General features: G+C 49.1%; 1 protein-coding gene across 12 annotated transcripts in view; it reads left to right on the top strand.

Moving 5' to 3' along the window:
• EXTL3 (exostosin like glycosyltransferase 3) overlaps nucleotides 1–25998 on the top strand; it is a 148901-nt gene that overhangs the window by 110193 nt on the left and 12710 nt on the right. For 10 of the 12 annotated variants that reach the window (XM_071447874.1, XM_071447845.1, XM_071447883.1 and 7 more), the window contains one exon: nucleotides 6932–9556. In XM_071447874.1, the coding sequence (XP_071303975.1) occupies nucleotides 7409–9556 (2148 nt within the window). In that variant the 5' untranslated portion in view covers nucleotides 6932–7408. Of the gene's footprint in view, nucleotides 1–721; nucleotides 846–6931; nucleotides 9557–25998 lie in introns of all 12 variants that reach the window. The other 2 variants (XM_071447866.1, XM_071447825.1) reach the window with 1 other exon arrangement.

Raw genomic sequence — 25998 nt, 5'->3', positions numbered from 1 at the left:
TCCTTCCCTCCCAAACCATTCTGTGATGAATTTCCAGCTTGCTTTGCAATAAACTGTGTGGGATAAAGCCCGACCTGCTCTATAAATATGGGTGATCCAACACATCAGGTAATTTAATTTTTCTGGTGTGATTGATCAGGCTGTCTGGAACAGAGCAGCTCCCATTTAGGTGGTGATGAAGCATCTCCAAAAAGTGCAGAAGACCCTGATCTTGACATTGACCCCATGCAGCTGAGAGAGGAGGGAGCAGCTGGAGCTGGGCACAGCAGCAGGGATGACATGGGAGCAGGTGAAGGAGCTGTTTCAGGGAGGGAAGGTACATTTGGAGCTGGTTAATTGGGCCATGTGGCACCGATGAATGTCACTGAACCTTGCTCAGATGTAGCAGCCAGGGCTCCCAGGTTTCTCTTGGCTTTCCCTGGATGTGAACTTCCCGCTGTCCCTGGCTTGTGAGGACTCGGTCCTGAGCTGCCTCCTTGCCCCCTGAGGTGCACAAGAAACCATCTGTGTGCTTTCATGTTTGTTTAGAGATCTCTCAGTGGAGGTGCTGAGTCTCCAGAACTTTATTCCCTGTATGCAGGAAAGGGGCAAACTTCCATAAACCCCACACAGGTGGATTATTTCCCATAGAGGCCCACCCTGCTGAGTGAGATGCTGTTAAACTCTCTGTGTGTTTCTCTGCTTTTCAAGCAGTATTTCCTTTTCCTTATCACTTCCCCAGGACAATGAAACTTCTAAATTTGTGCTTAATGATGACCTGAAGCTTCTGTCAGAGAGCAGGAGCCTGAACCTGCCACGTGGTTATTTCCAGCTGTGGGAGCAGCAACAAGGGCGTTTCAGGGGAGGTGAGAGAGTTTTGTGGTTTTGCCTTGGGGAAAATAACGTGCCTGAGCAATCTAGGGCTGGAAACCACAAAGAATACCAAGGATTTGAGCTGTCTCATGGAGTCAGGGTTTGGGAAACCAGTCCTCTCTTCCTGCCTGGAGTTGACCTCCTCATGCTTCTTTCATGTGACAGGGAGCACCCGGCTCTTGGCTGTGGTTTAACCTCAAGAGAGTTCTTGTTCATTAATTACTTCAAGGTAAAAGCAAAGAGAGGCTTTGCTTCCTCCCACACCTAATTTATCCCTTTTAGAAGCAAGTGAAAGCTTGTGCCACTGCATCCTGGAGCATCCTTGGTTTGCTTCCCACGTCCCAAAATATCTTCAGCACTTTGTCAGTGGGAATGTGGTGAGCACTGCAACATCAGCCAGGATGGTTTTAGGGATTTTCCAGCTTTCTTGGAAAACTCTGCCCTCTGGTCCCTTGCTCTGAGCTTTGGAGAGGAGAGGGGTGAATTCTGCATCCAGGATTTTCTGCCACTCTATCCCACAGGACACAGAAGGATTTGCTCCTATGCTGGATATTCCTTTGAGCAGAGAAGTGCTTGTGCACAGCCTGGAAGAATAAATAAAACACTGTGACTGCTTTATTACCAGAAAACAACACTAAATAATAAATTTAAGAGCTAAAAGCTCTATATGTAAAGTAGATTTCACAATGCATTATGCAAAAAGCAGAAAGGCACTGGAGAAGGAATCCACTGGAAGAAGGCAGGCTGGAAGATGGATGATCTTGCAGACAGGATGAGGAGATGTGGAGTGAATCCCAAGCTGGCTCAGCCTCTCAAGTGACCTTGGGCAAGTTGTTTCTCCACACCTCCGTTACCTGCTCTCTAAAACCAGGATGTGGTTTTCCTGTCTCCAGGATTTCATCAGAATAAAGGAGTGTTTGTGGAGCACTGGGCTGAGCTGGGCCGAGGAGCGGGGACAGCCTTTGGCAGAGGGCAGAGCTCAGGTACCTGTGAGCACCTGGGGGAGAGGTTTCTGTGTTTTCTCAGCACCTGGGGGAGAGGTTTCTGTGTTTTCTCAGCACTTGGGGGAGAGGTTTCTGTGTTTTCTCAACACTGAGCATCTCCTGGAGCACGCCCTTGTCCCAGTGCCCAGATGAGAACACAAAGCTGAGAGCCAGACTCAGTTCTTCACTCATGTGCCTTGAAGAGTTTGAGGTCACCTTTGCTTTGTGGAGACGGAGATGGGGGCCTGGGGGTGCCTGATTTCCTCTGGGTGCTGGAGAGAGGTGGTGTTGGAGCTGGGGGAAGGCCCAGGACATCTTAACTCCAGGTTTCCCCTCACATTTCTGAATTGCTTCCCCTTGGGAGCCTGGACACTGAGCCATGCAATCATTTAGGTGGGAAGGGACCTCGGGATGTCTCTGAACGTGGGCATTGTCCAGTGAGTTTTGGATATCTGTTGCTCTCAAATCCCCCTTCAAATCCTATTTAAAGCCCTTTCCCTGAGCCCTCCTAGCTCCTGCAGGATGATCCTTTTCTCCCTTTGAAACAGCTGAACCCTGTCTGTTGCCACCAGACCTGCTGTGGTGTAAACCAATCCATGATCCAAAGCCCCAAAATTCCACCTGCTTGGAGCCAGGTGTTGATCTGTTGGCTCTTCCTGCTTTTCCCCTCATCATTCCCTGCAGCTGGGAGGAGAGAGGAGAGCATCACTTGTGTGCTGTGGTGGCAGGAGTGCCCTTCTTCCTCAAGAACTTGATGTGGGAAACTCAGAATTCCTCAAATGTCACTTCTAAAGCCACTGCCTTCTTCAGCACGTCTGGTTTCCCACTTTTCCAGGATGAGCACATGGAGGGGCTCTTGGAGCATTTTTCCAGGATCCCTTTACCCCACACATGCCCATGTGGATGAGGAGCAGGGCCGGGAGCAGGTTTGGCTTTGCGTGGAGCTGCAAACGTGCAGAATGTTCCTTGCTTTGGATAAAACTCCCTGAAGGCAGGGCTGCAGTTTATCCCTGGAATTTCCAGATTACAGAACCTTTTACCTGTGCATATAACAGCATTGATCTCAGCCTGGGGGAATTGCTCTGTACCTGTGAGCTCTGGAGATGGTACAAATCCCTCAGGATGATCCCTAAGACTGCTGCTTGCAATTTCAGAGTGAATTTTCCATCTGCTCCTTTGATGGATCTGCTCCCAACCAACTGTACCTTAAAGCACACACCTGATAGATTTATTCTCCTTGTTCAACTGCTCCTGTTCCCAAAGTGATTGGGAGATTTGGGATGTAATCCTTCCCTTTGAGAGCATTAGGAGACAGAAAGCTATCATTGCTGAAGGGTTGTTTGGAGTTCATTTTCTTCCACTACGGCCTGTTCTGAAGGGGAGAATGTGCTGTATTTTTATTTTCTCTCTTTGATTTCATTCCTAATGCTGATGAAAGAGAGACTTGGCAATAGAAGGTGTCTCTCCAAGCCCAGATAAAGCATGGGAGCCACTTCCACACTCCCTGAGGTCCTTGTCTGTTTGCCAGGAGGGAGCTGGCGTGGCAGAGGTGGGTTTGTTCTCCATGGAGAGCAGCAGAACTTTGTGGATGATAACACTGTAGACCCCTCACTTCTTAAGGAAAGGGACTCAGGATGAGTATGGATGCACACAGAGAGTTTGGGAACTCTGATTTAGCAGGTGCAGGGGGATCCCTGTGGATTTTCCTCCCCACAGTGCAGTCATGTTCTGCCTCATGGTTGTGCGTTGCTCTGCTGAGCTCTGAAGGACCCTAAGTTTAAATTTTCCAGGCTCTGTTCACAAATATGCTGAGAAAGGAGCAGCATTTCCCTAATTTTATAGCAAGATGGGTAGCAGAGGTGTAAGCAGGGAGGAGTAGGTGTGCTCAAGTCTTTGAATATTTGCAGAGTAATGGCTCCACAAACACTCGCAGATCAGACCAGCTGGGTTATTTCTATAAATGCAAAAAGAGGGAGAACCTCAGGTAATTCCCATAACTCCACTGGCACAGGGAGTGCCTGCTGTGGAGCTGAGGAAAGCTGGGAATGCAGCCCAGGCTTTGACAATGTGCTCTGAGCAGCTGAGTTTGGTGGGAGGAGGAGCTGCAGTGTGCAAACCTGTGGTGCCCGAGAATTCAGTCAGGTTGGCATTTGGGAAGAGGCTCTGGTAATTATTGATCTTCTGATCCCCTAAGAGCTCTTCCTGCCTCTTTTTCTGTGTGTGTGTGTAATCAGCTCCATCAGGCAGCAACATTGTGCTATAACATCAACAAGAGTTTTCAGCGTGGAGTTTGGTGAGTTTAAAGAACTAAACAGTACTTGGGAGTGAGAGGGATGAGTTGGCTGGAAAGCTCAGCAGCTATCCTGCTTCTCCTCCTCCCAAATTTCTTTTTGGGAATGAAGGGAAATCAGCAGCCTTTTTCCCCAGGGCTGATAAACACAGCCCTGAAGTTTCTCTTGATAAAATCACAGATTGGGTTTTTACTTTGTCTTTTTTTTACAAGTCCTAAATGGCAACGTGTGACAACCTCAGGCTCGATTGAGTTGATGAGGAATAAAGTCTTAATAGTGAAGAAGAGTCCAGGAGTGTGTTTAAAGTGCTCATTTTATCACCAGCACATATTTCATACTGACAGTCCATACTTTTAGCTAATCCCAAGCCACGTGTGGTGCATTTTAAATCCATCCTCAGCCTGCTCTGGTCTTTTCCCTGTGGTGCTTTCCAGGAGAGCAATGGAGTCACATTGGCAACCTTAGACTTCTGAGCACACAGATGTTTTTAATTCACAACCCATATTTTGAGGTGAGGAGGATGAATTTTGTTCTGTGTCAAGGAAGAGAAGGAGCAGAGGAGCCACTGTGGCAGAACAGCTGCTGAGGATCAGGCGTGGCGTGATGGATTTGGCTTTTCCAGGACCCCAGTTGCCATTTTAGGGAGTCCAGTTTGCCATTTCATTACCAATTATGGTTTATAAAAAGCCAAAGTAGCCACAAAGGAATAAGGTTTTGATGCAGTCTTACCTTTGGGGCTCCAGTGCCCACATTTATGATTTCTGTGTTGCCTCAACACCCTGCAGCGTTTGACCCCACTTACCCCATGGCACCCCAAATAAAAAAAACCCAGCAAAGCTTGTTTTCCCCTTGAAGTTAAGCTGATTTTTAGATTCTGGTGGTGTTCAAGTGAGTGTGTGCTTTGGCATTTCTCTCAGGAAAAGCATTATTAGGGCAGCTCATCTCCTGGCCAGCTGTTTGCAGAAAACTGGTGGCAACTGGAGGATCTTTGCAGCCCCCGTGAGACCTGAAATAGCAGGGACTGGCACACACACACCCAGCATGAGCTTTGCTTCCTGCAGAGGGCCTGAAAAGGGGGGGAAAGAAAGAATGAAAAATAAAATTAAAACTTTAAAAAAAAATTAATATTATTATTAGTTTTTTGCCTTTGGTAGCTAAAATCCTGCTGCTGGGCAGAGCAGTCCCAGAGGCTGGAGCCTCCCATCTGCCCACAGCCATGTGCTGCCAAGATCCAAGAAAGCTGATTTAGCCTTTTGCTGACTTTTTAGCCGCTTTATCCTCCTGGCTTTCTGAGATTTACGCCACTGCTGTTTGCCAATGTCATGAATTTAAAATCTGCCTTAGTTTTAGGCGTTCATTCTGCTGTGCAACTGGGTTGTGGGTCACGTTGGTGGGAGGGGATGGAAATCCCATTTAATCATGGGGTGTTAAGTAAGTGACAACAAATGGCTGTGTATCAATAGCCCTGGGGATTGTGCTTTATTACCCCACATATTTCCCCTCTTCATGATGATTTTTCATGGTTAAAATCAAATTTCCCCTTTATTTTCTCTGACGTGCGTTGAGTACAAGGCTGAAAATTCCTCCTGACTTCTCTTTGCTGCTTTAAGGTGAACTTTTTTGCCTTGGCCCATTTCCAGCTCTCTCTTTCAGCTGAGATTTGCTTCCTCACCTTCTTTCTGGGAATTCTTGATGAGTAGATGAGAAGGGCATTAAATAGATTTAGTGAAAAATGACCGTCACCAGCGTGGATGACTTTCTTCTAATTAAAAATTGAAACGGAAATGAATGAGCTCCTCTTGAGGCCGTGCAGGAGCTGGTGCTAAGCCCAGCTCTATATTCATCAGTGCTGTGGGAAGTCCAGTGTATGAAAGAATATCCCAGAAGCTTCAATACCTTGGAGGATGCCAACAAAGGGGGAGATTTTCTAGTGACAGCATATTGATGTGGCCTAGATTTAAATCTCTTGGCCTAGAGCTGAGTCAGAGATGAATTCCATAGAATCACAGAATGGATTGGGTGGGGAGGGACCTTAAAACTCACCCAGTTCCACCTGCCATGGGCAAGGACACTTTCCACTATCCCAGGTTGCCCCAAACCCTGTCCAGCCTGGCCTTGGACACTTCCAGGGATCTGTGGGCAACCACAGCTTCTCTGGGCACCCTGTTCCACCCTCACAAGGAACAATTTCTCCCAAGAGGCTCCCAACAGATCCTAACTTCAGCATCTTTGCTTTGATGTATGGTGTAAACTTTTCTAGTGTTGACCAGAAATTCCCTCATACACAGCCAGCCATATAAATCGTAACCAACACAAGTACGTTCCCTTTAAACTTCCTCATGCAATGAATCAAAATTTTCCAGCAGGAAATGAAAGCAAAACACTTCATCTAAAAATTCCTCATCAGCTCTAGTCACCAGAGCAGAACAATGGCGATTACACTCAGTTATGCAGTGCAAATTCCCAGCGCTGCTGCATCCCGGGATCACAGCAGGGCGGGCAGGGAGAGCAGGTGTACGTCAGCGCCTCCGGTTTGGATGTGAGGAGAGGTGGGAAAAACAGGGATCCAGGTCCAGAGCTGAGGAGGTTGTGTGGTCTGGAGCAACCCTACACAACCCTAATGAGGAGCAGAGCGCCTGGAGCAAGCTGTGTGTCCACATCTCATGGATCCCACCACCTTCTCAGGTGATAGCCCAGAGGTTGTTCTTTTGAGAGAGGACAATTGCTTTTAAATCTAACCATGTCTTAGGTCACTAGTGGGTCGTTTCGGTTGTGTTGCCTGACTGTGTGATTGTTCTCTTGTAGGAATGGCAGAGCTTCACCCTCCCAGCAGCGATGACAGAGACTGACAGTGCTACGAGTCCCTTCTGGCTCCGTCTGCACGACGGCTGCTGCCTCTGCATATTCATTGGATGGTAATGCAGGATGTCGGCAGCCGCGGCAGAGTTTGGCTCGGTCCCACTGCGTTTTTCTTCTGCCGGTTGTGACTCTGAATCACCATGACAACGCTGTGACACTTCCAGCAAAGGTTGCCCGCGGACCAAGGGTGGGCTGGGGGTGGGCGAGAAGGTCAATGATCGAGTCTAACGGGGTCAGAAGTTGCGCCTGCAGCAAAACGACCGTGGAAGAGCCGCCGGCACGGCAAGAAGATGAAATTCCCCTTCCATTGGCTTCTTGTTGAGCAGGCACAATAACATTTCCCTTCGAGAGGTTCGCTGTAAAAACTCTTTTGGTTATGGCTACTGATCCAACGTGATTGCGCGCGCGGCGACTTTGGAACTCATGACTGGCTATACGATGTTGCGCAATGGGGGAGTGGGGAACGGAGGCCAGCCGTGGGTGTTGAGGTGGTCCAGTCGGATCCGGCTCACCTGGCTTAGCTTCACCCTCTTCGTCATCCTCGTTTTCTTCCCCCTCATCGCCCACTACTACCTGACCACCATCGACGACGCGGACGATGCCGGCAAGCGCATCTTCGGCCCCCGCACCGGCAACGAGCTGTGCGAGGTGAAGCACGTGCAGGACCTGTGCCGCATCCGCGAGTCGGTCAGCGAGGAGCTGCTCCAGCTCGAGGCCAAGCGGCAGGAGCTCAACAGCGAGATCGCCAAGCTCAACTTGAAGATCGAGGCCTGCAAGAAGAGCATTGAAAATGCCAAGCAGGACCTGCTGCAGCTGAAGAACGTCATCAGTCAGACTGAGCATTCCTACAAAGAGCTGATGGCTCAGAACCAGCCCAAGCTCTCCTTGCCCATCCGGCTGCTGCCAGATAAGGACGATGCGACTTTCCCCCTGCCGAAATCCAACAGGAACTGCAGGCTGCACAACTGCTTTGACTACTCACGCTGCCCGCTGACGTCTGGCTTTCCAGTCTATGTCTACAACAGTGACGATTACCCTTTTGGTAGTTCCTTAGACCCTTTAATTAAACAGGCCTTTGAGGCGACTGTCAGAACTAATGTTTATGTTACTGAAAATGCAAATATTGCTTGTGTGTATATAATTTTAGTGGGGGAAATGCAAGAGCCCGTAATGCCAAAACCTACTGAACTAGAGCAACAGTTGCACTCTTTGCCATATTGGAGGACTGATGGACACAACCATCTCATCATCAATCTATCGAGGAAGTCGGAAACTCAGAACTTCATTTACAACATCAGCACGGGGCGCGCCATGATCGCCCAGTCCACCTTTTACGACGCCCAGTATCGACCGGGCTTTGACATCGTGGTGTCACCTCTGGTCCACGCCATGTCCGAGCCCAACTTCCTGGAGATCCCGCCCCAGGTGCCGGTCAAGCGTAAGTACCTGTTCAGTTTCCAGGGGGAGAAGATCGAGTCCCTCCGCTCCAGCTTGCAGGAGGTTCGCTCTTTCGAAGAGGAGATCGAAGGCAACGCCCCGGCCGACTACGACGACCGGATCATCACCACCTTGAAGGCTGTTCAGGACAGCAAGCTGGACTTTGTTCTGGTGGAGTTCACGTGTAAGAACCAGCCTAAGGCGAGTCTGCCCACTGAGTGGGCTCTGTGTGGAGAAAGGGAAGACAGACTAGAGCTACTGAAGCTTTCTACTTTTGCACTGATCATCACCCCCGGGGACACCCATTTAGTGATCTCCGCCGGGTGTACCATGAGACTGTTTGAGGCTCTGGAAGTCGGGGCCATCCCGGTGGTTCTCGGAGAGCAAGTTCAGCTACCCTACAACGACGTGATCCGGTGGAACGAGGCAGCCTTAATCATACCAAAGCCACGTATCACAGAAGTGCACTTTCTTCTGAGAAGCATTTCTGACAACGATCTCCTTGCCATGAGGAGGCAGGGCCGCTTCTTGTGGGAGACCTACTTCTCCACCTCCGACAACGTCTTCAGCACAGTCTTAGCCATCATAAGGACTCGAATCCAAATCCCAGCTGCTCCTATCCGAGAAGAACCCGCCGTGGAGATCCCCCACCGGTCTGGCAAAGCTGCTGGTACAGACCCCAATATGGCAGACAATGGTGACCTGGACTTGGGGCCCGTGGAAACAGAGCCACCCTATGCCTCTCCCAAATATCTCCGCAATTTCACCCTCACCGCGATGGATATCTACAGGAATTGGAATTCTGCCCCGGGGCCTTTCCACCTCTTCCCCTACACTCCCTTTGACCCCGTTTTACCATCAGAAGCAAAATTTTTGGGGTCTGGGACTGGATTTCGACCAATTGGCGGAGGAGCAGGTGGCTCTGGGAAGGAGTTCCAGGCTGCTTTGGGTGGCAACGTCCCGCGGGAGCAGTTCACGGTGGTGATGTTGACTTACGAGCGGGAGGAAGTGTTGATGAACTCCCTAGAAAGGCTCAATGGTCTCCCCTACTTAAACAAAGTTGTGGTGGTGTGGAACTCTCCCAAGCTTCCCTCCGAGGATCTCTTGTGGCCGGACATCGGCGTCCCAATCATGGTAAGACAGATGTAGCTACAGTGGGCTTGTTCATGGTGGGGTTTGCATGTTGGAGTCGTCTGTGTCAGCTCAGCTTCAGTCCTGGGGGATGGCTGAAGGTGTCTGTACCTCTTTTGGGTATTTTTATCAGTGGGGAAAAACAAGAGGTGCCAGGTATTTAGCACTCAGTGAATGAGAATTGCTTTTGAGGAGCCTAATGTGAATTTTGGTGCTTAAAGCTAAAGATTGTTGCTCGTTGGAAATCTTTGCTTAGGCTTTTTTAAGTGCCTCCCTGTGAGGACAGTTGACACCTTATAAATTCCTAAGTAGTAACTGTTTCTGCACTTTGCCAGATGAATTTTTTATTAAAACAAAAGAGGGACCCACTGAATTAGTGTCGACTGCAAAGACCTCAAAACTCAATTCTCACATTATGTTACAAGGGTTGGCAGAGAAGAAATTACAAGCCAAGGCTGACATGACTGTGAGAGCTTCCATGCTCCCAAGGTTGTAGCTGACTTTTGCATATATTTGAGTTGATTATTTTTTTTTCCTCAGCCAAACTGAAGAAGTGACACCTTCAAAAGCCAACATTCATTTTCAGACCCATGAAAAATGTACTCACTTGGACATTGACTTGTAAGGAGTGAATTCTACTCCAAATTTTTATTTATTTTAGGTCTTCCTTGTCATCCCAGCATAACCTCCTTCACTGGCCGTTGTTAAAAATCAAAATTAAATATGAATCTCCCCTCATAAAGAGAGCAAGGGCAGACAGCTGCTAACAAGAACTGAGTGCTCTGAATCTGGTTGTGTTTAGAGGACAAATGGAAGGATAATGCCTTACAAATTAGGGAAGGGAAAAATAAAAGAGGGAGATGGTGCTTAAATACACAAACTGCGTGTGGTTTATGTGACAGGATGCTACTGAGCTTAATAGCAATGTGAGCTTTATGCTGCATGCAAAGAGATTCATTGATTTAATATTTCCTTTTATTATTATTGTGATGAATAAATCCTTCTGCTCACATTTAAAAACCCTTATGGTCCGGGAACAATGAGGAGAGAAAATTGCTTGGTTAATTGCGAAATAATCTTTCACATTAGTGCTTTTGAACCTGCGAATTCTACAAAATCTTTGCATTGTGTCTGCCGAAAAAACCGCGTCCTCCTTCGGAGCAGGGATTGTTCTCCTTGGAGCTGCTAATGGGTGTTATTTGTGAAAGAAAAATGCATTTGTGTTGATGGAAGATAATGGCTTTTTGTACCTGGCTCTCATCTGCACATCTGTTGTGTTGGAGCCCTGCTGGTTTTTTGGGGACTTGACACACACAGGAGTTGCTTTGTGTCACCTTCGAGCCACGCGCTGTGGGGAATGCTGGGGACCAACATTTGGGAGCCTGTGCGGTTCCAGAGGAGGGAATTGTTGTGGGCCTGATCTGGGGAGGTGGATGGTGACACTGTGGAGTGGCTGGGTCACAGGGACATTCTGCAGGTCCTTGCTGAAGGTGTGTGTTGGTCTCATAATAACTCTGCTTTCTTCCCGTTTTGCTAAATCTCAGTTTTTAAAAGAGCCCAAATCTGGGATTTCTCACAGGAGGGTTAACCCTGAGCAGCTTCCAGGCATCCATCCCTCTGCTGCTAAGCCCATCTCCAGACTGGGTGTTTAATCCTGTTGGGAGTTTGTCCCACTCCTCTACAAGGATGGTTTGGTGTGGCAGTGATGGAAAACTTCCCTGTTGGGAGTTTGTACCATTCCCCTACAGTTTGTACCATTCCTCTAGAGTTTGTGCCATTCCTCTACAAGGATGGTTTGGTGTGCCAAGGATGGAAAACTTCCCAGTTGGGAGTTTGTGCCAAGGATGGAAAACTTCCCAGTTGGGAGTTTGTACATTCCTCTACAAGGATGGTTTGGTGTGGCAATGATGGAAAACTTCCCTGTTGGGAGTTTGTCCCATTCCTCTACAAGGATGGGTTGGTGTGGCAGTGATGGAAAACTTCCCAGTTGGGAGTTTGTACATTCCTCTACAAGGATGGTTTGGTGTGGCAGTGATGGAAAACTTCCCTGTGGGAGTTTGTATCAAGGATGGAAAACTTCCCAGTTGGGAGTTTGTCCCATTCCTCTACAAGGATGGGTTGGTGTGGCAGTGATGGAAAACTTCCCAGTTGGGAGTTTGTACATTCCTCTACAAGGATGGTTTGGTGTGGCAGTGATGGAAAACTTCCCTGGGCTTCATCAGACAGTGAGAAATCCCAAAGTCTGCTCTGGAAAAGGGTGGCAATAGCACTGGGAGCAGAGGTGAGGCTCTGTTTGAGCCTTGCTGAGTGAGCTGTGGGATGGGCTGGCCAGAAGAAGAGGCAGCTGGGGATGTGGGAGTGGCAGGAGACACCAGCCAGTGTGTGCCAGTGTCAGAAGAAAGTGAGGAGCTGTGATTCTGATTTCCTTATGAGGGAAAAAAGCTCTTTTGATGGGGAATATCCAATTCTCTCAGATCTGCCAGTGCTGCTGCATCTCTGTGTAACAAATACGTTCCCAGTGACTTTGGGATGCAAGGAATTGCTCTGTGTTCAGGTCCCAAAGCACAGAGCTTTGTGGGGAAACTTGAGGGGGAGAAGAGAAGGGGATGAAGGTGGATTTGGGCTGTGATTGAAGTGGGTCCAGGCACCACCTGGCTCTGAGGAGCAGCACAGCAGCAGCACATGTGTGCCAGCATCATCCAGGATCAAAGCACCTGGAGCCAGAAGGTCACTGAAGGAAACCCAGCCTCAGAAAGATGAGGAACTGCTCCAGTGAGTCCAGAGGAGGCCATGGAGCTGCTCTGGATCCAGGCTGGGAGAGCTGGGGGGGTTCAGCTGGAGAAGGGAAGGCTCCAGGGAGACCTCAGAGCCTAAAGGGGCTCCAGGAGAGCTGGAGAGGGACTTGGGACAGGGGATGGGAGGACAGGACACAGGGAATGGCTGCACACCACCAGAGGGCAGGGATAGACAGGATATTGGGAAGGAATTGTTCCCTGTGAGGGTGGTGAGAGTCTGGAATAGAATTCCCAGAGAAGCTGAGGCTGCCCCTGGATCCATGGAAGTGTCCAAGGCCAGGCTGGACAGGGCTTGGAGCAGCCTAGGATCGTGGGAGGTGTCCCTGCCCATGGCAGGGGGTGGGATGAGATGGGCTTTAAGGTTCCTTCCCACCCAAACCATTCTGGAATCCACATGAGCCTCCTGTGTGCTCCAGGGCAGTGGAGCTGGCACTGGAAGAGGTTTCCCAGAGAAGCTGTGGCTGCCCCTGGATCCCTGGCAGTGTCCAAGGCCAGGTTGGACAGGGCTTGGAGCATCCTGGGATAGTGGAAGGTGTCCCTGCCCACAGCAGGGGTTGGCATGGGATGATCTTTCAGGTCCCTTCCAACCCAAACCATTTTATCATTTAATACAAATTACAAGCTAATGAGACAAAGCAATGTCTGTAGCACGTTAAAGAGCCTTTGGAAGCAAAACAGAGCCCTGAACCCCAGCAGGGCCTGCTGGTAGCAAGAGATGTGTGGCTCTGGGCTAGCAGAATTCCCCAAAGGAGAGCTGGAGTTCTCCTTCCTCCATGTGTTGACCTTATTTATTGATGTGCTCCTTGAAACAGCGTTTGCAAACTGCTCTGCTTGGCTGTGATTTGGGGCTTGTCCTCCCAAGCAGAATTCTTTTCCCTGGTGGGCTGGGAATTAATCAAGAGCCAAGCTCAAAGCTGCATTGAAACTTTGAATCTTTCATGGATAACGAGATAAACAGGGCTACAGAATATATTTGATTTTAAAAAAAATACTTTGACTTAAATATAGATGGCATAATTTACTAAAACATCAGTAAAATTCCTAAGCTGCACAGGAGTCTGATCAAATATTCTGTCCCTGTCCCCAGCCTGAAGTGAGTAGGTGGAAATCCAGTGTAATGTGAAGTAGTTTGTAGTCACTCAGGTCTGCCCCTGGAACAGATGCTGGCACTTTACCCTCACATTTAAAGCTGTAAAAACTCTTCCCATCTCCCATTAGTTGGGATTGCAGCAAAACCCAAAGGCTGTGAGTGAGAAATCTTGTTTGTGCAAGCTCAAAGACTGACTTTTCCCCAAGTGTCTGTATCTCTAGCACTGCCTTAGGAGATCTCCCCAGGACAGGAGTGTGACAGTTCCAGCTCCAGCAGCCACACCACAGCCACTGCTGAAGTTCTGTGTTGCCCAGAGGAGCTGTGGCTGCCCCTGGATCCCTGAAAACATTCCAGGCCAGGCTGGAGGGGGCTTGGAGCAGCCTGGGCTGGTGGAAGGTGTCCCTGCCCATGGCAGGGGGTGGAATGCAATGAATTTTAAGGTCCTTTCCCACCCAAACCATTCTGGGATTTGAATTTCCAGCTTGCTTTGCAGTAAACTGTGTGGGATAAAACCCCACCTGCTGTATAAATATAATATAAAAATATCCAGCACATTAGTGATTGAATTGTTTTGGTGTGATTGACCGGGTGAGCTTTAAGGTCCTTTCCCACCCAAACCATTCTGGGATTTTGTGATTTGGGGCTAAACCTTATTTAGCCCAAAGCAATATTTTCACAACCTTTGCTCACATTCTAAGATGTGACAGCCAGATCTTGCAGCTGCTCTCCCTCTGCTGGGTTTGTGAGGGCCCTCAGTGGCTGGAAAAGCCCTGCAGCAGTTTGGTTTCTCCTCCTGCTGGGGGCTGAGGTGGGCTGGGAGTGCTGGAGGCATCTCTGAGCGCTTAGGCTGGGTTCAGTGCCAGCTCCTGTGCCTGCCAGCAGTGACTAATCCCTTCCTCCAGCTTTGTTCCAGAATAAGTCGCCGCCTTTGATCCCTGCAGCCACTTCCAGTGGTGTAACATCCTTTGCTGCTGGCCTGGTGGCTGGCTGAGAGGGCTCATTCCATTCACAGCTGCTTGTTTGAAAAGGAATCAGCTGTGGAAAAGGGCTCATCTGGAAGCTGCTGGGCTTGCAGACCTGTTTGGCTGCGCATGGAATTTGTTAATCAGGAGCAGGCTGGCCAGGGAATGCTGTCCTGACTTTCCCTTCTCTTTGGGCTCTGTGAATGTGCTGGCTCTGAAGCTCAGATGCCTGAGGTTTGCACGTCCTTTCCAGCAGAAGCACTCAAAGGGTTTTTCATATCTCCCTTTTAAGGAGCACGGCAGGGTCTGTAGGTGATGCTTCTGAGGAGGAGGAGGAGGGCAGAACCTGGACAGGCTGGTGGCCATGGTGGCACAATGAGCTTCTCTGCTTGTCCTTCAGCAAGCAGCTAGATCCTCAGGCTTGGTTTTCTGATAAGAGCAGCACCAACCTTCCAAACTAACCAGCAGCTGGAGATGAGCTGCAGTGGTGTGTGTGTGATCCAGAGGGAGATCATCACACTGACCAGGAGTTAAAAAGAGAATAAAACCTCCATGCTGATCAATACCATCATTTCAATCAATCCTTTCCCTTCCTGGGAGCTTTGCCTAAATTCCAGCTCAGGGCCTGGTTCAGCTTGGTAATTCAGCATTTACCAAACTCTTCCTTGCTGATGTGACTTGTGCTTTTCTGGGCCAGCTCACCTGCAGGAACTCTTCGGTGAGTCCCAGCTTTATCCTGCTTTTCCCTGCCTTACTTGGACTCACAGCTCTTGTGTTCCAAATCAGGAAAAACCCAACTTTGCTTTGAGGTCCTGGATTACATTTGGGAGTGGGGAGCTCCAGGTTTACTTCCAGGAGGAACAATTCACCCAAAAGCAGCTGAGAAAATCCCTGTTTCTTAGCACCGAGTCACTTCCCACAGGAGATTTGCCCCATCCCTGGTCTGAACAGCTTGTAGTCAGTGCACCAGCATTACCAGCAGTGTATCCCAGGTTTGTGGGCTCAGTTTCTCCACGGGAGCAGTTTCAGAGGGCAGGGAGATGTTCCACAGCAGTGCTGGGTGCTGCTGTCAGGTTTGCAGCACCACCTGCTGCCCGCGGAGCCGGCACTGCCGGGGAGGCAACCGAGTTCTGAAATCCCTGTGAGTTTCACCATCTCCATATGTGGTTTTTTCTGTTGTGTAGCAGCAGAGGAAGGAACAAATTTGCTGCTTAGTTTACCTGGGAATCCTAAAATCCAGATTCTTGTCACTGCAGAGCCCGAGCAAAGGTGCAGCGATGTGTGACCGCGGGATGATAATGAACAAGCAGTGCCGACTCCTGGGAATGTGCACTTGGAATATTAACTCCAGCACCCTCCCAGTCCTCTCTGCTACTGCCTAGAGCCATCCCTTCATTCTCCCCCTTCCATGTGCTGGTTTGTGGTGGCTTTTCCACAGATAAATCCCAGCTCTCCGAATCCCCTTGGCTCAGGATGCAGCTGATGGGGTGGGTGACCCGAAGGAAGCGTGGTTGAGGCTTTGGAATGGAGAATCAAGGGAGGGAAGTGTCCTTGCATGGTGCTGGGGATGTAACTGGGTGGGTTTTGTCACCTGTGAAGGTGTCACAGGGGCCAGTCCCTGTGCTGAAGCCATTAACCATCACCACAAAAGCTGCCTGTGCACCTCAAACTCTCCCTGTTTGCAGCAGCTCTGTCACAACTGCTGGGGACAAAAGCAGCACGGCAGGACTTGGCACCAGGGGCAGGGCAGCAGCAAAACCCACACTGATTTTCCAGGGCTGCATTGCTGCTACTTTTAGGGTTTGAATTGTGACCTGTTGAAATACCAACAGAATGCCAAATGTCCCCAAATTGTGCCATGTGCTGGTTTGTGATGGCCTTTCCACAGATAAAACCTTCCTGGAGCTCCAGCTCTCCTACCAACAGAATACCAAATGTGACTTGTTGAAATACCAACAGAATACCAAACATCCCCAAATTATTCCACTGGGACAAGCGTGGGGGGAATGGAGTGTGTAGATGCATTTTCTCTCTTTTTTTCCTTTTGTTTTCACCTACTTTTCATCCTCTGTGACTTTGTGATGATGGAACTGAGTGTTGACATCCACTTCCCATAAAGTCCCAGAGCCTGGATATCTGCATTTCCTTTCTTCCCAGGCTTTTATCTGTCCTGGTGGAGCAGTTCTGCTGTGCAGAGCCATTTGATTGTGCATTCTGCACAGGCTGCCTTATTTTTGAAGACAGCCCTGTCTCCCAGAGTGGCCATAAGTTGCTGTTGTGCCACAGGACACGGATGGATCCCCTGGCACAGGAGCAGGACTCGCTGAGGTCAGGAATTCGGGTAATAAATAGAGAGGAAAAAAGAAAATCTGTGTTTGCTGGAACAGGAGGGACCTCGTGGGGCATTGGGACACCAAAGAGGCAGCTGTGAGGGACATGAGGAGGTTACAAAGAGGAAGGTGCCTCTTGGATATGAGGTTAGGGAAGCAGGAGACAGGTTTTAATCACTGCTTGTTGCTGAGTGTCTGATGGAGCTCCCAGCTGCCTCCCCAGGCCCTGTGGATCGATCAGCAAAGACATTGCAGCTCTCAGGGAGAAGGGGGTGATTTACTCCCAGGGTTTTGGGACACTCTCCTGCCCCTTTTCCCCACAGTTCCTTCCCCTTCCCTCACCTGTGCCTGGTGAGGAAGCAGGTGCTGCTCTCTTACCAAACCCATGGATGCTTTTTTTCCCATTTTCATGGAGTCAAACTGTGGTTGGTGATAAAGCCTGATGGGTCTCCCTGCCCTGCTGGGCATATGGAGTGCTCCCCTCTCCAAAAAGCAGCACCTGGATTTTCCTGGACTTCTGGAGAAGTTTCATCTCCTGTGAAAAACCATTGAGAGCAGGTGATGGATTCAGAAGCAAGGGCTGCAGTTTGTTTTCCCCTTGTCTCCAGAATCCCTGGAATCAGGTGTTTCCCTGCAAGCCCCCAGGGAGGATGGAGCTTTTTCTGATGACAGTGAGGGGATGTCATCTTAGAGCCTATGAGAAAATCAGACACTTCCATTTATTTAAAGCTTTTAGTTAATTCATGAAAATCTGTGTAAGTCCTGTAAAAAAAAAGTGAGGATTTTTTTTCCTTCCCCTGAAATTGGCCAAATTTCAGCATCAGCAAGGAGCTAAGGGCACTAGAGGGAAACTGAGGCACAGAGAAAGCCACACCTGGTCACTGAAATATCCACTTGTATGTTTCCATATAAATTCACAGAAATCCTGTTTTCAGATTTTTAGAAAATCTGTATTCCCAGATTTTCTAACGGCAGAAAGATGGGAAATCTGAAGCTTTTATCTTCCCAGATAACACTTTCACATCCAAACAGTTCAGCAAAGTCTTCAGCTTCCTGAATGCTCATTTGAACTGAACTCTGAGGGGTTTGAGCTTCATGGAGGGAAGAGAGATGGGTTTTGTTCTTCACATTGAAAGCATTTGGGGCAGGGAAGTTCCATTTCCAGCCTGGTCATGGCTTTGATCTCTGAGCTGCCCAGAGCCTGGCTGGTGGGAGCCTGGCTTATCTCTGTGATAAGGGACAGCCACTTCTTGGCCTGTGACAGGAGAGAGCTGAGAGGGAATAAAAAAAGCTTCAGGGCAGCCATAAACTGAATAATTCTTTCCAATAGGGCTCATTTTCCTCTTGCTCTCAGTGCAGGTGATAACACAAATTGCTTTCAAACCACTGGTATTAATTTGGTTGATTTTACCAGAAATTTATAAAAGGAATTGTTTTGAATTGTGACTCATTTGTGTGATCTCTGTAATTTCTAACACATGCTGGTCCTTAATTCCCAGCCCATACTGGTTTGTGGGAGTCTGGATTCATCCCAGCCATGTGTTTGGCACTAATTATTGATGGAAGCATTTTTTCCTCCTGGATTTTGTTGGAGCAAGTATTAAAAGCCTTGGGATAAATCAAGCTTTGAAGGACACGACATTGCCCATGGCTTGAGTTCTCTGCTCTTCTGGGTAGAAGAGTGATGAGCTGGTGTGAGACATGGACCAGGTAAAGCAGGATTTAGTCAAGGATTCCAGCAATTAGGATCCAGAAACTGAAGTTTATGAGCAAAGGGAAATTCTGTAGAAACCTGTCTAGACTTGGTATCCAGACTGGCTCTGCCACCTGGAGGGAAAATTGTGTGTTTGGGGAAGGTGCCTCTCCCTTTATTTGGCCACATTCAGGGGGACATCCCAGCTCTGTCCTGTGCTGTTGGAGCTGATGGAAATTGCAGTTCTCCATGAGTTGTGCTCCTGGAACAGCAGGAACAATCCCATTTGGGGATTGTGGTGTGGGTGCTGGGACAGTTCCATAAAGGAGCTCTCGTCCCTCCACGATGGATTTGAGGGCAGGCATGCTGGCAGCAAAGCTGTTCTCATTTCACCCAGAGCTTCCCCAGTGAGATCTCAGCCTTCTCATCTCAGAAGTCCCTGGAAGGCTCCTGCTCTGGAATCCACCTGGAAGCCAAAAGTGAGTTTATGTGCCTGAGTGCTTTATGGTTGCTGCTCCCAGGCACATAAACATTAATAAATCCACTGTCCTCTTCCCATCAAAACAATAACCTCCCTGCAAACTTGATGGCTTCTTGGCTCTGCTTCTGTATCAGAGTCTGTATTCCAGGTTTTTAGTAGCTGCTCAGTGAGTTACAGCCTGACTCCAATTCCCTCCTCCCTTTGTTGGGCTGTGATGTTCATTTGGATGCCCTCAGATACAAATTTTTGCACTGAAGCTCTTGTGGGATGGGTCAGAGCAGCTTTGAAATGCTGGGAACATCTCGGAGCATCCTTGGGTGTGATGTATTCCAAAGAATGAGACGCACCAATGGGAACAAATGTACAAATAATGGCACCTGCTCTGTCAGGTGTTTTGTTTTCCTGCTGTGGTGGAAATCCTGTCTGACAGATCTCCAGGAGGAACCTGCTGAAGAAGTGATTGCACAACAATACAGAGGATTTGCACTGACGAAAGCCTCTGGTAATTAAAGCGGCCGGGCTGTCAGCCAAAGAGCAAAGTGTGGAGAGATAAGCTCTGCCTCACTTGGTGAGCAGAAAGGAGGTATTTCCAATAATCCCCTGGGACCACAGCCCTTGGATTTCCAGCACTCTGCTGCTCCTCTCTGCCTCTCTGCTGTGCATTTCCGTGGCTCCAGCATGGAAGTTGTTGGATTTCCTCCCATGCCACGGCCTGGTGCTGCACGGCTCTGATGTCCTGGCAAGGGGAGGAGGCCTCAGGGGTGCTCCTGATCCCCCTCCTGACTTTTCCATCTCCTGTCTCACAGATGAGATGTGACAGCCCCTCTCAAATCCACCCCAAGCTCCCCGTCTGTTTGCTGCCAGACTTCTCAGCAGGGATCAGGGGACTGGCAATGTGCCTTTTCCAGGGAAATCAGAAGTGCAGGAATTAACTGAGGGAGATCTGGGCTTTCAAACTTTGGAAGTTTGGGGGTTTTGATGCTTTGTTGAAATCTGGTTTTGGGGAGCTGCAGCCTGTGAATGGTTCTTGGGCTCTTGTGTGGCTGTTCCAGGCTCTCCTTTGGCCCTTCCAAGGATAACAAGGAGCTCCTACCTGGCCTGACACAGCTCTGGGTGCTCCACTGGGACAGTGAGGCAGGCAGGGAAAATGAAGATTTTTGCCAAAATAAGGCCAGGCTTCCCCAGTCAGTTCCTTGTGCAGCTCTGCCCTGCCTGGTGCAGTGGCAGCTTCCCTGTGATTCCCAAAACAGATCCAGGAGATGGGAGCCAGTTCAGAACAAGCTGCTGTGCTCCTCAGGCTCTCTCTGCTCCAGGGATCTGCAGCTGGCCCAGCCAAGCTCCTGCTGAGTCCCAGGGCTCTGAGTCATGTCAGACAGGAGGGTGGGACCTGTCCCCAGGCTCACTGGCTGCACGCATCATTCCTGAGCTGTTGGTGTTTGCCAGGCTGGGAAGTTTTTGCTGCCCACAAGTGATTTGAATCCTTCATCCCTGAGCTCCAGGAAGGATCACTGCACCTTTTGGATGGAGTTAGGAGCTGCTGCCTGCCCTCTTTTTGTGTGCTCTCTTTCTCAGCATTGGTCCCAAATGGCATCTCTGTATTTTATTTGATATTAGCAGAGTGGGTTTGGTACAGGCAGTGTGAGGAAGGTGTCCCCATTTCATCAGAACATCAGAACCTCTCTGCTGTTAAAATTGCCACTAAAGCAGCCAAGGGGTACTTGGAGAGGAAGAAGAGGCACAGAGGATGAAGCTCAGAATTGACAAATAACAGTGTGCAGATGTCCTGGTGGTGCTGAATCCCTGCTGGGGACACCCCTGCTGCCATCCATTGTCACCCTGGGGTGTTCCAGCTCTGGCATCTGGGACTGGGCAGAATTCCAGTGGAATTTTCAGGCCTTGAATACCAAGACAGGATTTGCCAGGTGAAAACAGCCAGGTTGATCCAGCTGCAGCTTGAGAGAGAATTGAGAAAGAACAGTGACATCTGTCAGGACATCACACGTGGCACACGCTGGGGCACCTCCAGTGCCAGGCTCAGTTTGGGGACCCTTGTGGCAAGAGAGACCCTGAGGGGCTGGAGCACGTCCAGGGAAGGGAATGGGGCTGGGGAAGGGGCTGGAACACCAGGAGGGGCTGAGGGAGCTGGGGAAGGGGCTCAGCCTGCAGAAAAGGAGGCTCAGGGGGCCCTTGTGGCTCTGCACAGCTCCTGACAGGAGGGGACAGCCAGGGGGGTTTGGGCTCTGCTCCCAGGGAACAGGGACGGGATAAGAGGGAATTGCCTCAAGCTGTGCCAGGGGAGGCTCAGGTTGGAGACCAGGAGGGATTTCTCCATGGAAAGGGTGGACAGGCACTGGAAGTGCCCAGGGCAGGGCTGGAGTCCCCATCCCTGAGGTGGTTTTAGAACATGTGGATGTGCTGGGTGTGGATCATGGATTAATGGTTTGATCCCCTTTGATCTCTCCAGCCTTAATGATTCTGTGATTCCATGAGGACACCTTTGGGAATTGCCCATTCCACTGCAAAAAAAAACTAAAAATTTGTGTTATCAGTATCAAAACTCTCAAAAGAGTGAGCTCTTTCTTCTTGAAATGACTTTTTTTTGGCTTCCCAGCAAACAGCAGCTCATAAATCTGGCTCCTGGTCCCAGACCTGCCAGTGGAAGTTGGATCATGAGCTTTGCACTCTGCAGTTTTTCCCTGTGAGCTTTCATGAAAAGCACACACAGGAATTTTGGGAAGTTGAGAAGGGAATGAGCTGCAGCAGTGGAAGTATTGGAACATGACAGCGTGTTATCCCAGGGACCTTCTTTGAGCCAAATAATTACAATTAATTGTAAAATAAATCTAATTGGACAGCCAGCTCCATGTGCATCTCTAATTGCACAGCCACTAACAGCAACATACAGAGAATAAAAATCAGAATCTGCATCCCTTTTATGTTAAAAGGAGCATCCTTCTCCTTTCCTTTCTCTGGGAAGATGCACAGCTGCTCCTGTATGAAAATGAACAAATAATCAGTTTTATTTGGATCTCAAGCTGTTTTCTCCTCTCAGAGATGAGCGACCCACTGATCTCAGCTGAGGAGTTTAAAGGGAGACCAAGTGTTTGCACATTTTCTGTGCATGGACACAGCATCATAAAAAAAGCCTTTCCATGGTATCTTCCTGTGTGGTTTTGTTCTCAGCAGGGGATAATTTATGCTGGGTTTTATGTTGCATTATTTAATTACACGTAGTTTTAAAATGCCTCTGTTTTGCCAATTTACATTCAGCCTGCGCTGCCTTCGGATGGCTTTGGAGCTAAATACCCTTCTGATACCTCTGGAGATGAGTCTTAAAATAGTCTATAAATCCTTTTAATTCAGAGTTGGAAAATGCTGCAAGTCAGAGGTAGCAAAGCTGGGGGTTCAGGGCATAAAGGAGGGGCTGTGGCTGTTTCAAGGTGAAGAGGAAGGAGCAGGGAATAATTAATACAGGAGAAAGGGATAACAGTAACTTCCCAATCCATCTTTACAAGGCAGGATTAAAGGGAAAACAAGAAGGTGAAGAATTGCCAGGGGAAACCACTGTAAAAACCAGGGACAGCTCCTCAGGCAATGCATGACTGAGGAAACATCCTGCTAAGAGTGTCAGGACTGGGCTGGATGCTCAGATAAATGGATTTTTTTGAAAATCCAGAGGATTTCTATGGGATGGGTGAGGACTGATGTCCCCCTTGGACACCACAGCTCCATCCAAGCACGTCCTGGGACTCATCCAGTCCTGGAACAAAGCTGGGAATGGTGAGGGTGGTTGGTGGGGACAGACCAGTCCCGAGAGGAGCACATCCCCTGTGGCTTTGCCTGGATGCAGGAGGATCCAGGATCTCCCTCAGGATGGATCTGGATGTGCCTTTAGGAGCTGAGGTCCCAGCCATTCCCATTTATTGATTTATCAGGATCTGAGCGTGTTAACCCCAGGGTAACACCCAAATATCTTTGTCCTAACACCTCAGAGCTGCTTTTTGTGCATCTGCGATTTCACCTCCACATTCCAAGTTTTTTAAACATTCATTATCACAAACACAAAAGAACATCTATTTTTTTTTTTTTTTTTTTAACAAAATGCCAGCCTGCTCAGTCAGATCTGGCAGTGTGTCTGGAAGGAGCTTTGACACCCTGCTCACACAGTGTCAAAGTGCAGGGCAGCAATTCCTGCTGGATTTGCAGCTCATCCAGAGCTGCCACCAACGCCCTGGAGCCCCGTGTTGTGCCAGACTCATTTCCTCGAGTTTTTGGGTCTGTCTTGGAAAAAAGAGCGTGGTTTTGGGGAGGAAAGGCATCATTCCAGGGGCTTGGCTCTGGTGGAAATGCCATGCTGGCATCCCATCTCCTCCCTGCCCATGAGCCTCACATCGTATCGAGCGAGGCCAGATTATTTTCTTTCTCATGAAATGAAGAACTCCTGGCTGAGCCAAAGGCCTGGATCTGTGCTGCTGGCTTTGGAAAGCAGGATGCTGGCCAGCAGGAGCTGGATGAATTTCTGTCCTCTGAGGGCTTTCTCATGGTGGGAGTTGAGGTTGGCAGGAGGGAGAAGGTTCTGCCTGGGCAGGGCGGGACATCAGCGCCGCTGGGTGTGAGGCTGCACTTGGAAACCTTCAATGAACATCACCATGGTTGTCCTTGGTAGGGGCAGCCAAGCAGATTTGAGGTCTGGGCTGAGAGCCACAGTGATCCCTGCCAGCTTTTGTGGAGCAGCTCAGCTTGCCCAGAGCAGGTAGTGATAAAACACTGAGAAAATGGAGTTTAAAATGTGGCCGTGGTCAGGCTCACGGGATTGACTCCAATGTCATCTCACTGGGAATGGGCTGCAGAGATCTTGGGTGGCACCTCTGGTGATGACAGAGCTCCTTTGGCTGCTCCTTGGCACCTGCCCTGGCAGAGAGCTTGGCTGCTTGTCATGGAGCCAGCGTGCCTGGACTCAGCCTCTTCTCTCCTTCCACGGAACGAGACAGAGCTCAGAGACACCAGGATCAAAGCAAAGGGAACCTCAGGGGTGTAGTTTCCATATGGAGCCTTGCCCAGTGCCAGAATTCCTGCTGGAGCCAGGATGTTGAGAGAATCACAGAATCATTCAGGCTGCAAAAACCCTTCAGGGCCATCAAGTGCAGGCTGTGCCCAATCCCCACCTTGTCACTGAGTGCCACATCCAGCCCTTCTGGGACACCTCCAGGAATGGGGACTCCAAACCTCCCTGGGCAGCCCCTTCCAATGCCCAACCACCCTTTCCATGAGGAAATTCCTGCTCTTTACCCAGCCTGAGGCTTTGTCCCTGTCTGACACCCCACGTTTGTTGCTTGGCTCAGTGCAAACTCGTTCTGAGAGCTTCACTTCCAAAACATGACCCAGCTTCCAGGAGATGCTGTTTGGTGGCACCAGGCAGAGTTTTTGTCTTCCTCCTGCCCATCTCTGGTTGCATTTGCAGAGCAGAAAGTGCCAGGCTGATCTCACACCTCAGCTGCAGAGGAGCAGGAGTGGGAATAAAGGATGTGATTTATTCAGTTTATGGATCTGCACGCCCTTCCCTCCTTCCAGGGAGTGTTGTCAATAACCCCAGCACTTGGGCCTGATGTGTAGAGGGAAGGGACTCTGGTGGATCTCAGTCTCTGGGTCTCAACTGCCAATCCAGGCAACTTTCTTAATAAAAACATGTCCGGATTTGGCCAAATTCAGTTGTTGGAAATAAAGGATGAAAATTAAAAAATTCAGGAGTTGAAAAGAAATGTATGTGACAGGGTGGCTTCAGGGATACTTGGGACTCATTGTTCCCTTTTCCCAGATTTGCCACCTCCCAAAGTCCTCCAACAGAGCCCTCCCTGACCTCTCTTAAGCCTCAATTGGCCGATTTTTAATTGATTTCTTCCCCACATGTGCACATAGGAGAGCTGGAGAAGCCTTGGCAGAGAGGAAGGAGGGTGGGAAGGGACCCAGCTCAGCTGGGAAGGAGGATGTGGGTGGGATGAAGATCAGCAATGGTGGCACCTCTGGAGCCAAGTTCCAAGCCTGGGCTGCTCAGACTGATCACCCACTGTGAGAAATGGATTTATAAATAATTCCCAAAACCTGACAGAAGGCTCACACAGTTTTGTACATCTGGATGCAAAGTCTGAGATGAGGTGAGCTGCCTTAGCAAGGCCATGGAATAGAGATAAAATTGTTGAGAGAGAGATTGAACCAGGAACAAGTTTCAACAAGTTTCAAAATATGGCCTTGCAAAAAGACCAGATATTTTAGTGAATTAGAACTGTGCAAGATGCATTGTGGGGTAAAAATAAAGGTGATTGGTGTTAGAAGTGTTAGCAGCATTGTGTGGCAAAAGCTGGGAAACATTTCTAAGGTATTGTAACCAGGAAATAGGGTGGCTTCTGCTGCAGTGGTGTTGAGTTTTACATCTCTTATGTCTCACCCTTCTACAAGACTGAAAATGGAATAAAATTGTTTAAAAAGCCTCTCAGCTGCCCCATCTCTGTAAAAGCTGGGAAAACCAACAAGTGTCCTGATCCAGGAGATGAGTTAACCCTTTCTGATCCAGGAGATGAGTTAACCCTTTCTGATCCAGGAGATGAGTTAACCCTTTCTGCACGGAGAGGATCCAAGTCCTGTTCTTCAGAGAAGCAAAGGGAGCTCGTGGTGTCCCCACCCCACCCTGCTTTTTCCCCCAGCCCATTGGGGTAGAATCTCTCACCTTTGGCAAAGATGGAAATTTGGTTCCTTCTCCCGAGGGCTCATTCCCAGCTCTCCTAAGGGCACCCTCCAGGCTTTTTTCCCCTGACAGAGACCTGACATGAGCAATGAGGCACCCAGGTTCTTGCAGAGTTTGCTCTTTGCCCAGGAATCAATCCAGTTCACTGAGCTGAGCTGTCAGAACTTCTCCAAGGGCACAGGCATTCCTCATGTTTTCACCATCAAATGATATGTGACACTTAATTTAAAGCTTAAGCATGAAGCCTCACCAGCAAGGAGATTGCTGGAAGGTATTGATTTTGCTGCTTTTTTTGGTGTTTATGGATAAAAATGTATTTTAAAGTATTGGTAAAAGGACATTATTGCTGGGCAGA

This window comes from Agelaius tricolor, unplaced genomic scaffold, assembly GCF_023055355.1.
Source record: "Agelaius tricolor isolate 1412-34295 unplaced genomic scaffold, bAgeTri1.0.p SCAF_1, whole genome shotgun sequence".
Taxonomy (NCBI): Eukaryota; Metazoa; Chordata; class Aves; order Passeriformes; family Icteridae; genus Agelaius; species Agelaius tricolor.
The sequence above is the reverse complement of the archived record's forward strand: the minus strand, read 5'-3'. Positions and strand labels throughout refer to the sequence as shown.